The sequence below is a fragment of the Fusarium venenatum genome (assembly GCF_020744135.1).
Source record: "Fusarium venenatum strain MPI-CAGE-CH-0201 chromosome Unknown EDB82scaffold_1, whole genome shotgun sequence".
Lineage (NCBI taxonomy): Eukaryota > Fungi > Ascomycota > Sordariomycetes > Hypocreales > Nectriaceae > Fusarium > Fusarium venenatum.
The window spans coordinates 219304-232572 of NW_027072129.1; the positions used below are offsets into that span (position 1 = coordinate 219304).

Consider the following 13269-nt stretch of genomic DNA (forward strand, 5'->3'; position numbering starts at 1 on the left):
TGAAGTTGGCGAGCAGGTGCAGTATGCACTATATACTCACTTTAGTGTATAAATATGAGACTGTAATAATGAGATTTTATTCATTTAGAGAGATCTGTACTATTAGAAACACATACTACGTCCAGAGATCTTCTGTATCCATCGGCTCAGTATTAACCCGAGGCACGGGGAATTGATCTTCGGTACACGAACACTAAAGTTGAGACCACGAAAATGAAATTCCAGGATGCATGTAATGAAGCAGAATTCCAAGACTGTACAGAATGTATGAAGCGATTGTCATTTGATAAAGGTTATCGCTGTAGCTGAAACTAGGGAGTGAGACATCTTCGCCCCGCATCATTCCGGGTAACTAACGAGCTTTCTGCTACCTTTGACCGCCTCAACCGCTATCAATTTCAAGAATGCCATTATCGTTTCTACTATCATTCCAAACTGTGACAATGCCACGTTCAAGAAATGGGTGCACAACATGCAAACGACGCCATCGCAAGTGCGACGAGACTAAACCGGCATGTCTCCAGTGCCAGAATCACAACCTCGAATGCGACGGATACGCTATAAAATTGCAGTGGGATGTTGGGGTCGCCTCTAGAGGTCGGCTTACTGGGTCTTCACTTCCTGTGTTGCTGGACGGGGGTATTCAGTCAGAGTCCAAGGAGCAGGAAATTGAGACAGATAATTTTGCAACATCTTTTAGGCAGCTTCAAACCACTCAATTGGTAGCTGCGACAGAGGAATCCGTTGACTATCTATCAGATTACCAAAATTCGCCACTTGATATGGAATCTTATTCCGTCAACAACACAGAGTCCGATTGGTTTCAGTTGAAGAGTCTGGAAGAACAAGAACTACTCGAGCGGTGTAAGTCAAACTAATTAAAGAATCAAGTCAAACTAATTGTCTCAGTTTTTCAACGGACTGTCTTTTTGTTCTATTCCACTTCTACAGATGATCCATTCTGACAAGAACTCAAACAACTTGCCCTCCAGAATGAGCCACTCTACCTCAGCCTGATAGCTACATATTTGTACATCTCAAGTCCCCGGAATCCGCCACCGTTGTTCCACGAATTGTGCGATCAGAGTTTGCGTCTTTTCCGGGAACAGTTGAGTGGGTACAACGGGACTCTGGACTCGGGATTAATCAACGCGGGAACATTTTTATGTACGCTGCATGTGGGTATGTCCAGCCATGGCTAGAAAGAAGGGTGCTAAAAATGTGATAGCTGTTCCAGGGGATTCCATGGACTAACCACCTAAACCACATGATGTGAGTATACGGCCTTTTCCCTGGTGCCGAAAATGCACATCGAATAGCAGACATGGGATATCGCTTCTCCCTAGAAGCAATGGCTATAATGGATATACCTACTTTCGTTAGAGGTCGTGACACGCCCACGCTTAGTATCTGGGGTTATCTCAGGGCAGGACAAGCAGCCACACCAGAAGGTTTGGTTGGTGGAGTGGAGAGCATTTCTGGTATACCTCGCAGTTTACTCGATATAATCGCTCGTATCGGAATTCCGACAGCGGAGGAGGAATTTGCCGCGTGGCCAGGGCACGAAGGTTCTGTTCCGCACTGTCACCTTTGGGAAGCCTTTCGTCTAGCTGGCATCCTACTGAGTCGTCGCCAAAATCACATCAGCAATTCATCGCCGACGAACGAAGTACTTGTTTGTCGCCTGGTAGCAACACTAGATGCCCTGTACGAAACTCGTCATCGGGAAGAATACCGTCACATCCTGGCCACCAACAGTATTTTGTATCCTTACACAGCAGCTCGTCTTGAAGTATCGATACTCCGACAAAGACCATCTTGGCTAAAAGCACTGCGCAAATATGCCGAACTCTGCGATGCATACCGCGACACGCCAAATGCGCTAATTCTCGAAGAAATCCTGGATAATGCGATGGACAGAGGGGATAATGATGTTGATCTCGATAAACAAGCTCAACAACGCGGCGTTGAACTCTCCCTGTTTTGACACCATTCCACTTTAGGATGGTCGACACGCACCAATGGGAATCGTCGAGGCTTATCTCCAACTTCAAAATCTGGATACCCTCCTGTGGATGGACCTCCTTGATCAGCTCTAGTTCCGGGGTTTAGCTGGGGTTTACCCCGCAAAATACCGATGTTAGGGGAGATCCGTCCAGGGTTTGTGACTTGAAAGATAACCTCTATCGGTCAAGCCGGTTACGGCATGACATGGTTGATTGCTATAAATTCCAGATACCCTCGATGATTGCACTCTGTCCAGCAACGCCTGCTTCTTCCCCAGGCTGGTAGGACTTACATCATCGCCACGGATCTCCATTTTCCTCACAGTCGCCACCAAGATGGACAGCGAGTTGAGCTTCCCACCAGGGACATCTCGTCTTCTAAGTGAGTATCATCTCAATACTCACAGCATCAATATCTCTGACTGATGGAGTCCAGGTCACTCTGAAATCGTTCTTGTACCGACACCCTCGCAGGACCCCAACGATCCTCTGATTAGTTACCTGTGCCTCATCCAAGACTCGTAATAACAAAAGCAAAGAACTGGAGCAAACTACGAAAAGCATGGAACTTCACCCTCGTCCTTGCTGTCACCGTGGCATTCTTCTCAGCGTACGCAAACCAACAGTCCCAATATCACGCGATTACTCACAGTCACCAGAATTGTCATGCAGATCGTCCTCTGGCAACAAATGATAGTCGACATGGACGTAACCTACGATGAGCTCAACTACGGTGTCGCCTTCAACGCTGCAGGGTTAGCACTCGGAAGTTTTCTCTTCATCCCCCTCGCCAGGAAATACGGCTCGCGTCCATGCTACATCTTTTCCACCGGTCTCATGGCTGGGGTGTCATGGTGGAGTGGCTACATGCACACTGTGGAGGAGATGTACATCACCAATTTCTTGTCAGGTCTTGCCGGGTCCGTCAACGAGACCATCTCAGAGATCACAGTAAGTAGAATATCGAATATTCATACTCAGACACTGACAAGGTGCAGATCGCAGACCTCTTTTTCGTACACCAGCGCGGTACTGCAAACGGCTTATACATCATCGCTGTGATGTTTGGTCAATTTGTTTGTCCTTCTTTTGTCGGCTTTCAAGCCGAAGCCCAAGACTGGCGATGGACTTACTACACCACGGGAATTGTGCTCAGTGTTCTGTTCTTTCTGTTTGTCTTTTGCTTTGAGGAGACTAAGTTCATACCTGTATCCATTGGGCAGGCACGAAATGATTCCAGCCAGCTTGGTACACCTACTTCACCGTGCAACGAGCCGAAATGTACGAAGGATGACATGGCTATCTCAGGCCATCTTCACAACTCTGATGTGGTTTCTGAGGACCAACCAAACAGGCTCTCTTATCGACAACGGATACGTCTCATCACTCGCACTGATGAGCCCTTGTGGAGGAACTACCTAGTACCGCTGAAGATGTTCCTCTTTCCACATGTCATCTTCTCGGCTCTTCAAGTCGCCAGCTGTGTGGCCTTTCTTATATTGCTTACCACGACTATCTCTATGGTCTTTGCCGCTCCCCCATACAACTTCAACACAGCCGGCGTAGGATTGATGTCATTAGGTCCGTTTGTTGGAAATATTCTTGGGAGCCTTTACGGTGGTTTGCTCGGAGATTGGGTCGTTGTCAAGCTGGCCAGACGAAACAAGGGCATATTCGAACCAGAGATGCGATTGTACATCCTTCTTCTCCCTGCTTTGCTCATGGGAGGTGGATTGATACTCTTTGGAGTTTCTGCTGATAAGGTATGCTTTTCCTGGTTAAAGTATTGGAGCGCTTACTAACAGGTGTAGGGTTGGCACTGGATTTACCCAAGCATTGGCGGTGCGCTTTTTGGCTTCGGGATGGCATCCATGATTGATATCTCATGCACTATTATTATCGACATCTACCAAAATGTAAGTCTATCCACTAATCGACCTAGTGCCGGGTTCTAACAATGAGACCAGCTCACTGCTGAGGCCTTTATCTCGGTAACCTTCATTCGCAATCTTCCCTCTATCGGAGTTCCGTTCGGCATCGTCAGTTGGACAGAGTCTATTGGCGTCACTAAGTTGTATATCATCAGTGGATGTGTAGCCACACTTACTTGCCTACTGTTTATTCCTTGTATCATTTGCGGGCGACGCATTCGACAAAACATGTGGAAGATGTTTGAGTCTGTAGTACAACTGAAGGGTGCAACAAGGCACTAATTGAAGATGGGGTTGTTATTAAACGCAGTCCCGTGTCAGTGCTCGTGCAAATTGCCTTATTCTATCATTTACAGTTACTCTGTGTTTACTGATGCCGTTTTAGGGGCATGTTATGTTCTAAGGTAATAGCAGTGCCTGCCAGCTGTACCAGAGCCAAGGCCTTTTGCCACCCAGACCATGACCTTTTTCCTTGAACAAATTGTCAACGCATCTTTATTTACGCAACAACAGACAGCAGAGATAGAGAATGCATTTCAGAAATAATAGTAGCCAGTTACCCCGCATTTAATTATTGTCGCCCTCTCCAGAACAAACACGCCTTCTCCAAGCTCCGCCCGTGATTCACAGCGCATCTCACCCACGCCGCAGCACCGCTCTATTTACTCAGACATTGTCGTCATCTGTAAACTCATTCTCTCACCTTCACTCCTCTTGATCTGCCTCTACCGCAGCCGTCATGTTCTCGAACCTCCGCACTCCCGTGGGCGCACCCGCTCCGAATATGTTCTCGCACCTGGTCTCCAACACGGGCGCTGTGCCTGATCAGAGCGAGGCAAACGCTCACCTACAGCTTCTTGAGGATAATCTTCCCAGGACGATGATCTCTGGCTCAGTCCCCATTATCACCGCGGAAGTGATGCAAGAGCTTCCTGAAGCCAACCGCCCGCCCCAATACGGTCTGTTGGCTTCCGACATCGCAGTTGGGCCGTTGCAGCCCTTCAACCCTCGCGACGCACTGAAATCTCGTGTTTTCTACAACGTGGCCGACCCGACGAGCACCTTCATCTGTGGCAGCCAAGGCTCAGGCAAGAGTCACACTCTGAGTACCATCCTGGAGAACTGCCTCCTGCCTTGCCCCGCGAACCAGCTCCCGCGACCTCTCTCTGGGCTCGTATTCCACTACGATACCTTCATTTCCAACACTGGAGGTATGCCTTGTGAGGCAGCATTCCTCTCCAGTCACCAGGGAGTGAGTGTGCGAGTCCTCTGCGCACCGTCAAACTATTTCAACATCAAGGTATTTTCCCCGCCCGTCAGTTACAACACATCCGCTCACTCATTTCCACAGCGCATTTACAGTGGCCTTCCCAATGTGGCCGTCGAAAGGCTACGCATCAACCAAGCCGACTTGAACACCCAGAGAATGCTGGACTTGATGGCGGTCAGCTCTGTCAAAGGAGGCAGCCTTCCCCTGTACCTTCACGTCGTGAGTCGCATTTTGCGCGACATGAGAATTAAACAACAATCGAACAACTCGACGTTTGATTACACTGACTTCAAAGCGCTGGTCAGCAGAGAAGATCTGAAAGAGGGCCAGATGGTCCCTTTACAACAGCGACTGGAAACTCTGGAGAGTTTCATGGTTCCGGCTCAAACCTCCACCAAGTTCAGATCCGCGGGTCAAGGTATCAGTTGGGCGCTCAAGGTATGCTGTCACCACTCTTTTAGACATTGTTCTAACAAATCAATTAGGCTGGTCAACTTACCATCGTCGATCTCTCCTGCCCTTGCGTCACCGCCGAGGCGGCCTGCTCCCTCTTCAACATCTGTCTCAGCCTCTTCCTCGAGCAAAAGGGCACCGTCGGTCGCATCGTGGCTCTTGACGAGGCACACAAGTATATGACGGAAAGCTGTGACAGTCAGACTCTGACCGAGTCACTTCTTTCCGTCATCCGGCTTCAGCGTCATCTTGGAACGAGAGTGATTCTTTCCACACAGGAGCCCACGATTTCGCCCAAACTCCTTGACCTTTGCTCCACGGTTATTGTGCATCGGTTCACATCGCCCGCTTGGTTCATTGTTTTACAGAAGCATTTGGCTGGTGTCGGTGCAGATGCCTCTGACCTTATGTCACACATTGTCGACTTGAAGACTGGCGAGGCATTGCTGTTTTGTCCAAGCGCCATGGTCAGCGTTTCTCATTCACATGTTTCCGAGCAGATCGTGTTCCGCAGACTTGCAAACAGTCGCATGAAGATTCGCGTCTGACAGAGAGTGACCGCAGATGGTGGGAGGAGTATCATGGCGAACTGATCGGTGGGTCGCGAGCGTCATTTTGTCGAAGAAGAGAGAAATGGGAGGGTCTTGTCTGCCTCAACTGGTTCATGTCATGTTTGGCAATGTCTCTGAGATCGGCACCATTGTATCTTATCGTCTGAGTTGTTATCTGCCGTTATCATTGTCTGTCTAATCCGGATATACCCACCCAGGTTCGCCGATGTGGGGTAGTCACAATATGGGTCGGGTCGGGTCGTCGCTTATCTTTTCAATGTGTTCTACCTATCGGGGTTTTATCAATTGAAACAAAAGTGCCTTCCATTTCTAGTGTCATTAGCCTAGGGAATGATTACCTTCTGTAGACTAGCCTCTAATGCCATGGTTTCCACCCGAACCATCGGTGAACAAGATCATTGTTTTATGCTAGTGAACTGTCGCGGGGAATTATGTCGCCTCAAAATGATAAGACAATGCAACCCAAGCCCACCGGCTAAGTACGGAGTCCTCAGCGTGTCAGAAAGATCAACCGCTGAAAGCATAAGAGACGAAATTAGTAGATCACTTTATGTCCCGTAGACTATAGTTCTTTAGATTACTTATTTTATACACTAAGACTTGGTAGGTCAATTAGTCTGCTACCCACCAGATAGAGAGTAGAAAGAACGGTGGGGGATGTGTCTGTCTTCTACACCCTTTCAACCTATATAACAGATAAGACTTATTCAACATCCGATATCCATGAGATCTATGAATCCGGTCTTTAGGATCCTGGTATATCGGGACGGAATCGGAGATAAGTGTGTATTGTACCTGGCCTATCAGTTTCTGACAATTGATTTCTCTTGTGTCTGGCTTGGATAAGGATTATGAGTTATTTAACAGTAGCAGTATATATATCCGTAAGAATGAAAGAATATTATGGCTTACAGAATGGGGAATAATTTGCATTATAATCATTCACGATGAAACACTCGATTGCAAGTCTCGCCTTGAGCGTTGGTAGCTCAATTGCCTCTTCCCTTCCTGTTCAACTCGAGATTCGAGAGCCACTCACATCTCACCTTGCCAATATCCACGTCAGGTTCAACGAACCCACACAAGGCTCATTGTCCTTCACTTATGGCCCTTGTGATGCCGATTCGATCTCTGACGCTCACCACACCATTGCCGAGACTGACAGCGAGAGGGTCTCTCGCTTGGCCTGGGTGATTCCTACCAACACAAACGACAATGGATGCATATCCGCGTGGAAAAGCGATGGAGCTCTCGTTGGGCGGAGTGAGCGCCAGAAACTTCAGCGGATAAAGCGAAGAGCGCCCCAAAAGCGAGACGAAGGTAAGCCACTCTGTATTCAACTCAATTATCTGTATTGATAGAGTTAGACTCTATTCTCATGACTGAAGAGAATGGCTTTGATGTTCTTGGTCCCTGGTTTGATGGTGTTGCTCACCTGACCCAGACTGGCACTTCTCTCGTTGACGAAGAGGCTGCAAAGTCGAAGGAAATCGCCATTGTTGGCGCAGGAATGTCTGGACTGATGACTTATCTGGTCCTTTCACAAGCCGGCATGACTAACATCAGCATTATCGAGGCTAGTCACCGTCTTGGCGGTCGAGTACACACAGAGTACCTCACAGGTGGTCCCTTTGACTACTCCTACCAGGAGATGGGGCCCATGCGCTTTCCCTCAACCTACAAGAGCCCCGAGACCAACGAGACCATGAACATTACAGACCATCAGTTGGTGTTTCAACTTGCTGACGAGATGAACGGCATCAACAACCACGATAAGAACCTCAGTGTTGATTTCATTCCTTGGATCCAGGCAAACCCCAACGGTCTCTCTTACAAGAATGAATTCAAGCTTCCCAACGGCATGCCCCCAACACTCGCCCAGATTTCCAAGAACGCTTCGCTCGGCGTTGCAAGCAACCCTGGACTTGAGGCGGAAGATCTGCAGGCAAAGGTGGACTCTTTCATGCCTGGGTCTGACTTCAGTACCCTCATGGCCAAGAACATGTTCAAGGCTCACAAGCAGTGGCTAGAAACTGGCTTGAATGGACTTGGAGGTGATCAATGGTCTGAGTACGCTTTTATGGTCAACTACCTCAAGGGTAGTGCTAACAGCACCGATGTCCTAGGTGACTGGTCTGCTACGTCATTCTGGGATACGCTCTACGAGGGCTTGTATTTCTCGGCTGCGAGCTACAAAACAATTGATGGAGGTCTCAACAGACTTCCTCTGTCATTCCACCCACTTGTCGATAACATTACAACCATGGGTCGCAAGATCGAGCGTGTCCGATATAACGATTCTGATGATAAGGTCACACTTCAATGGCGAAAGGAGTACAACGACACAGAGTTCCAAGACTCGACGTTTGACTACGCCGTCATTGCAGTGCCCTTCTCTGTCGTCCGACGCTGGCGTCTTCCTCGTCTTCCAGCGACTATCTCCAACGCCATTAAGGGTCTTAACTACGGATCCGCCTGCAAAGTCGCGCTTGAATTCTCTGAGCGTTTCTGGGAGCACTATGAGAACCCCATCATTGGAGGCTGTAGTACCACTAGTGACATCCCCGGCATCGGATCAATCTGCTACCCATCTTACAACATCAACGGCACTGGTCCTGCTACTATTCTGGCTAGTTATCAAAGTGGAGACATGGGTTATCGATTGGCCAGTATGACAGAGAAGGAGCACGTTCAGATGGTCTTTGATGCAATGGTTGATATCCACGGCGAATCTATCAGGGAACTTTACACCGGCAAGTTCAACAGAAAATGCTGGGCCTTGGATCCTCTGCAATCTGGAAGCTGGGCCAGTCCAACTGCGGGACAGCATCAACTTTACATACCCGAGTACTTCAAGACATACGACAAGGTAAGAAGCTTCCAGATTATAAGCTCGGCCTGACTAAAATTGTCTTTCAGATGATCTTCGTGGGAGAGCACACATCTTACACTCATGCTTGGATTGCATCTGCGCTGGACTCAGGGATTCGTGGTGCAGTCCAGCTCCTGCTAGGTACGACGTACACCAGTGATGATATGACATGTTGCTAATGATGTAACAGAATTGGGTCTCGTTGATGAGGCGAAACAAGCTGTTAACAAGTGGATGGCAAGGTGGATCGAAGTGGTAAGCTCACTTTTCTTCCTCGCCTTATCAATTACTAACACTTCTTCCTAGTAAATACATTAGCAGTCTGAAATGAAGATATAACCAGTGGGGGATAAGCTACTATATTATATATTAGATAGTATCTATTAAATATAGATAGTCTTTAAAAATGAAAAACATTTAAAGATTTAGTTAATTTATAACTTTAATTTAATTTATAAGATATATTACTTATGATTAAATATATTAATTCTAGATAAATCATTAAAATAATTATAATTAACTTACTTATTATAATTAAAAAGTATAATTAAGAAAAGAAAGTTTTGTAGTATAAGGAATATTGAGCGCAGGGAATATATAAAGTAAATAATTAAGTTAGTTTATATTCCTTAAACTTTACTCTGTAGACTCATTATTCTTAAACCCTAAGACCATGAAGATTAACATTTCAGCTATACGCTAAGAAAGCTAGCTATATTAAAGTATAGCAAGGTAGTATAAACTTACGAAAGGCCATACACCCATCGTTGTATCTAAATAACATGGCTCGAGCATCTAAGGGACATCTTGGCATCTATTTAAAGAAGGCCGGCAGGCCCATTAAAACGTCAAATAGGGTTTCGTCTTGCGCATTCGTATCATGTCACCACCACCAAACGAAATCTCACTTCAACTAGTCTCCGTCTGGTTGGAGCACATGCAGAACATCGTTCGTTTCTTTTTTAAAACCCCGCAAGAAGCCAATTCTCAAGCGGGAGCCAACCCTCAAGTTTCGCGGACATGCGGGCGTAGCTCTTAGACAATTGTCTCTACCATTGGATCACTTTCGTCTTTCCCTCATTTCGACATCCTGGCACGTTAAAATAATACCTCTTGGATTGCTGTCGTAGTGAGAGGTGATTGAAAGAATGGCTCCCCCGTTTGCTCATACGTAACCTGTTGATGGTTTGTCCAAGGCTACTTTACGTCTCCTCTGTCCCGTTAGTCCCTCTCAGATTCTGCCGACCTATACCGCTTCCACGCAGGAAAGTGTTCTATACTCACTTTTCATTAACCCTAAACTCTTCAGCAAGACGATATCGAAAAAACAACACGAACCCGAAAATATGCCTACCTTACCGAAGCGATACAACAGCATCGACAAATATGCGAAAGATATTATCGAATTCATTGACAAGCCCCTAGTCCGCCAGATTACTGGGGGCATCCACGTCAACGACTCACTTATCTACAATGCCTGGGACGCCCTACCCAGTGACTGGACATCCTGGTGGGCATCGTTTCCAGATCATCGCGTAGCCCAGCAAGACTTGATAGACAGTATCGAAGAGATGGGACCTTCAACCGTGGCGAATGACGACATAGATCAAGTCCAGCGACTTCAACCCCTCCCAGACCGGCCAGAGTCACTGTCTAAGTGGCTCGAGAGCATCCAGTCACTCGCCCTCCCGCGAGATCAGCGACCTGGCAAAGTCATAACCCTCCCAGATATTCTAACAAGTCGCATGAAGACCAAAAAAATTGTAGAAGTATCTACAGCCGCAGCATACATCCACAGCGTGTGCCAAACCAATAACATAACCCACGTCATTGACATGGGCTCGGGCCAAGGGTACCTCTCAATCTCCCTAGCCTACCTCTTTCCAGAACTACACGTGCTAGCCATCGACGGTAGTGAGTCTCAGATCGCAGCCTCAAAAGCCTGCGCAGGTAGTCTTGGCATTCCTGAAACCAGAATTCAACACATGCGGCGCTACATCGACGGCACGCCACCTTTGACAGATGAGATAGCTGCCTGGGCCGGAGGGAAGAGGTGCATGCTCGTCGGCCTCCACGCGTGCGGGAATCTCTCTGAGCATATGCTACGGTACTTTACCACTGTCCCGTTCATTGTGTGTCTGGGCGTCGTTGGATGCTGTTACAATCACATCGTCCCCCGTTCTGCCAATTATCCTAATGGATTTCCCATCAGTGCAAGAATGCAAGACAAAAACGTCTCCTTGAGTGCTACGGCGCTTATGACGGGTTGCCAGGCGCCAAACAACTGGGAAAGGGCGAATCCGAGCAAACAAGAGTCGGTGTACTCCAAAAGGCGCTTCTACCGAGCCTTGTTGGAGAAGATCTTGTACGATAGAGGAATAGAACTTGACAGGGAGGAAAGACCGACGTGGGGTGTGCTGAACGGAGATATGGCTAGCTTCAATGCGTTTGCACGCAGAGTAATGAGGTACCTCAAAGTTGACGAGAGCAAAATCAGCGATGCTGACCTGGTAGCTTATGAGGAAAGGTATCGGGGATATGAAGGCAAAGTGGCGATTCTCTGGACGCTCAGTGTCCTCTGCTGCAAGGTTGTCGAGAGCGTAATTGCTCTTGATCGGTACTTTTTCCTAACGGAAAATGGTGGGCAATATGTTGATATTGTACCGATCTTTAATTATGAAATATCACCACGGAATTTAATGCTTATATCTAATAAGAGATAGATATATACTTTACTATTAGCTTAACTACGGTAACTTATACAATATAAAGTATTATTAAGTATTGAAAATAAAATAATACTTCTTAGGTTATTTTTAAATAATAAAGTATAAATTATTATGAAGTGAATTCTGTATCATAGTATTCCTATTTTAGTTAACGATATAATTGAGTTTTACCATCACATCTAAAAAAGAATTTACACTGAGGCTGATTTAGTAACTAGCCAGAGAATCTATAACGAGTGCAATGTGGTGGACAGGATCCCGCAAAAGAAAGAACTTGGCAGTTTTATTGGGGTAAAAGACGTAGATTCTATGGTATCATCGCGGGAGAAAAGAAGCCTGGTTTCAGACTAGATGTTTATATTGTGTTATGTTGTATTCCAGGTTTAATGTTTTTTTTCTTATGGTTGTTTTTGAAACATGAGAATTTGCAGGATGCTTCTGTCCATCTAATCTTGTCGTTCTCACTTCTTGGTATCTTATACGTTAGAGCGCGCATCAGACAGGAATTTCAGTACTGGCAGGCCACACAGAATTCGGACGTAGAATAATGACGTCTGCATAGGTGAGACATTCTGACTGGAATACACGATCAGTAAAAAAAAGATCAAACCGTTCTGCGTGATGACGGCAGGCATGCGCCATGAGATAATAGATTCACTTTTACAAGAGGGGTGTCATCAGAAGATTCGACCTGTCTGGACATATTTACTTTAATCACGTCAACACTTACGAAATTCCACCCTAAACTCAACACTCACTTGCAATCTATATGATCATACCGCACAGTCATGTCAATAGCTACTCAACTAACTCCCAAGTCCGATGCTTTTTTTGTCTCACATGCCACATACCCATACTTCCGGGCCCTCCACTTCGAATCTTTCATCCGGGCAATCACAAGAAGCTCTTATTGCCCGCATGTCAGAACTGGTGAACTCTGAACCAGTCATGCTGTTTATGAAGGGAACACCAAAATCGCATGTGCGTCATTTCAGTCGTCGGATCGTTCGGCTCTTAGAAGACCGAAAATTTTTATATGGCTCCTTCAATGTCCACTCTGATGAGGATGTCCGTCAATGATTGAAGTGGTTTGGCGAATGGCCTACATTCCCCCAGCTATGGGTCGATGGTAAGCTTCTTGGCGGACTGGATATCGTAAGTCTATTCATATATCCCAAAACAGAATGTTGTCTCTAAAAGAAACATCTGATCAGGTGCAAGAGGAGTTCAAAACAAAGCCCAACTATTTAAGTTAGTACTCAATGGAGGAAGGTATTGCCGTCAAGCATGGTAAGAAGACCTAGGGGGTCGCATTCGAGAATATATCGGCCCAGGGGCGGAAGCCCGCACCCTTTTTCTCCATGTAATTCTGTCTTGTGCTCAGAGCGCTATCGAACAACATAGAAATATCATGACCGTCCTCGTCATACAGAGAA

General features: G+C 46.7%; 5 protein-coding genes across 5 annotated transcripts; all 5 read left to right on the forward strand.

Annotated features, from left to right (window-relative positions):
- Positions 1-404: 404 nt before the first annotated feature.
- EDB82DRAFT_469636 (uncharacterized protein) lies at positions 405-1987 on the forward strand (the record flags this gene model as incomplete). Its single annotated transcript, XM_065607927.1, has 4 exons — positions 405-864; positions 1021-1178; positions 1229-1272; positions 1384-1987. 4 exons carry the CDS (start codon positions 405-407, stop codon positions 1985-1987), a joined length of 1266 nt encoding a protein of 421 aa, XP_065465192.1.
- A 77-nt stretch (positions 1988-2064) lies between these two features.
- Positions 2065-4219, forward strand: EDB82DRAFT_549122 (major facilitator superfamily domain-containing protein; the record flags this gene model as incomplete). The annotated part of the gene is made up of 7 exons (XM_065609542.1): positions 2065-2388; positions 2443-2502; positions 2541-2616; positions 2666-2957; positions 3005-3769; positions 3818-3922; positions 3974-4219. Exons 1-7 carry the CDS (start codon positions 2343-2345, stop codon positions 4217-4219), a joined length of 1590 nt encoding a protein of 529 aa, XP_065465193.1. The 5' UTR covers positions 2065-2342.
- Positions 4220-4676: 457 nt separating this feature from the next.
- Positions 4677-6208, forward strand: EDB82DRAFT_469638 (uncharacterized protein; the record flags this gene model as incomplete). Its single annotated transcript, XM_025732538.1, has 2 exons — positions 4677-5645; positions 5693-6208. The coding sequence occupies 2 exons, from the start codon at positions 4677-4679 to the stop codon at positions 6206-6208; spliced, it is 1485 nt and encodes a 494-aa protein (XP_025591453.1).
- Positions 6209-7179: 971 nt separating this feature from the next.
- On the forward strand, positions 7180-9413 carry EDB82DRAFT_469639 (flavin-containing amine oxidoreductase; the record flags this gene model as incomplete). Its single annotated transcript, XM_065607928.1, has 5 exons — positions 7180-7552; positions 7594-9101; positions 9152-9245; positions 9295-9359; positions 9411-9413. The coding sequence occupies 5 exons, from the start codon at positions 7180-7182 to the stop codon at positions 9411-9413; spliced, it is 2043 nt and encodes a 680-aa protein (XP_065465194.1).
- Positions 9414-10415: 1002 nt separating this feature from the next.
- Positions 10416-11858, forward strand: EDB82DRAFT_482033 (methyltransferase domain-containing protein). Its single transcript, XM_025732536.2, has one exon. It carries the CDS (start codon positions 10451-10453, stop codon positions 11825-11827), a length of 1377 nt encoding a protein of 458 aa, XP_025591451.1. The 5' UTR covers positions 10416-10450; the 3' UTR covers positions 11828-11858.
- The last annotated feature ends 1411 nt before the right edge of the window (positions 11859-13269 follow it).

What these genes read in the sequence shown, in the direction of transcription:
- EDB82DRAFT_482033 (XM_025732536.2), top strand. Translation starts at nt 10,451, where the DNA reads ATGCCTACCTTACCGAAGCGATACAACAGCATCGACAAATATGCGAAA.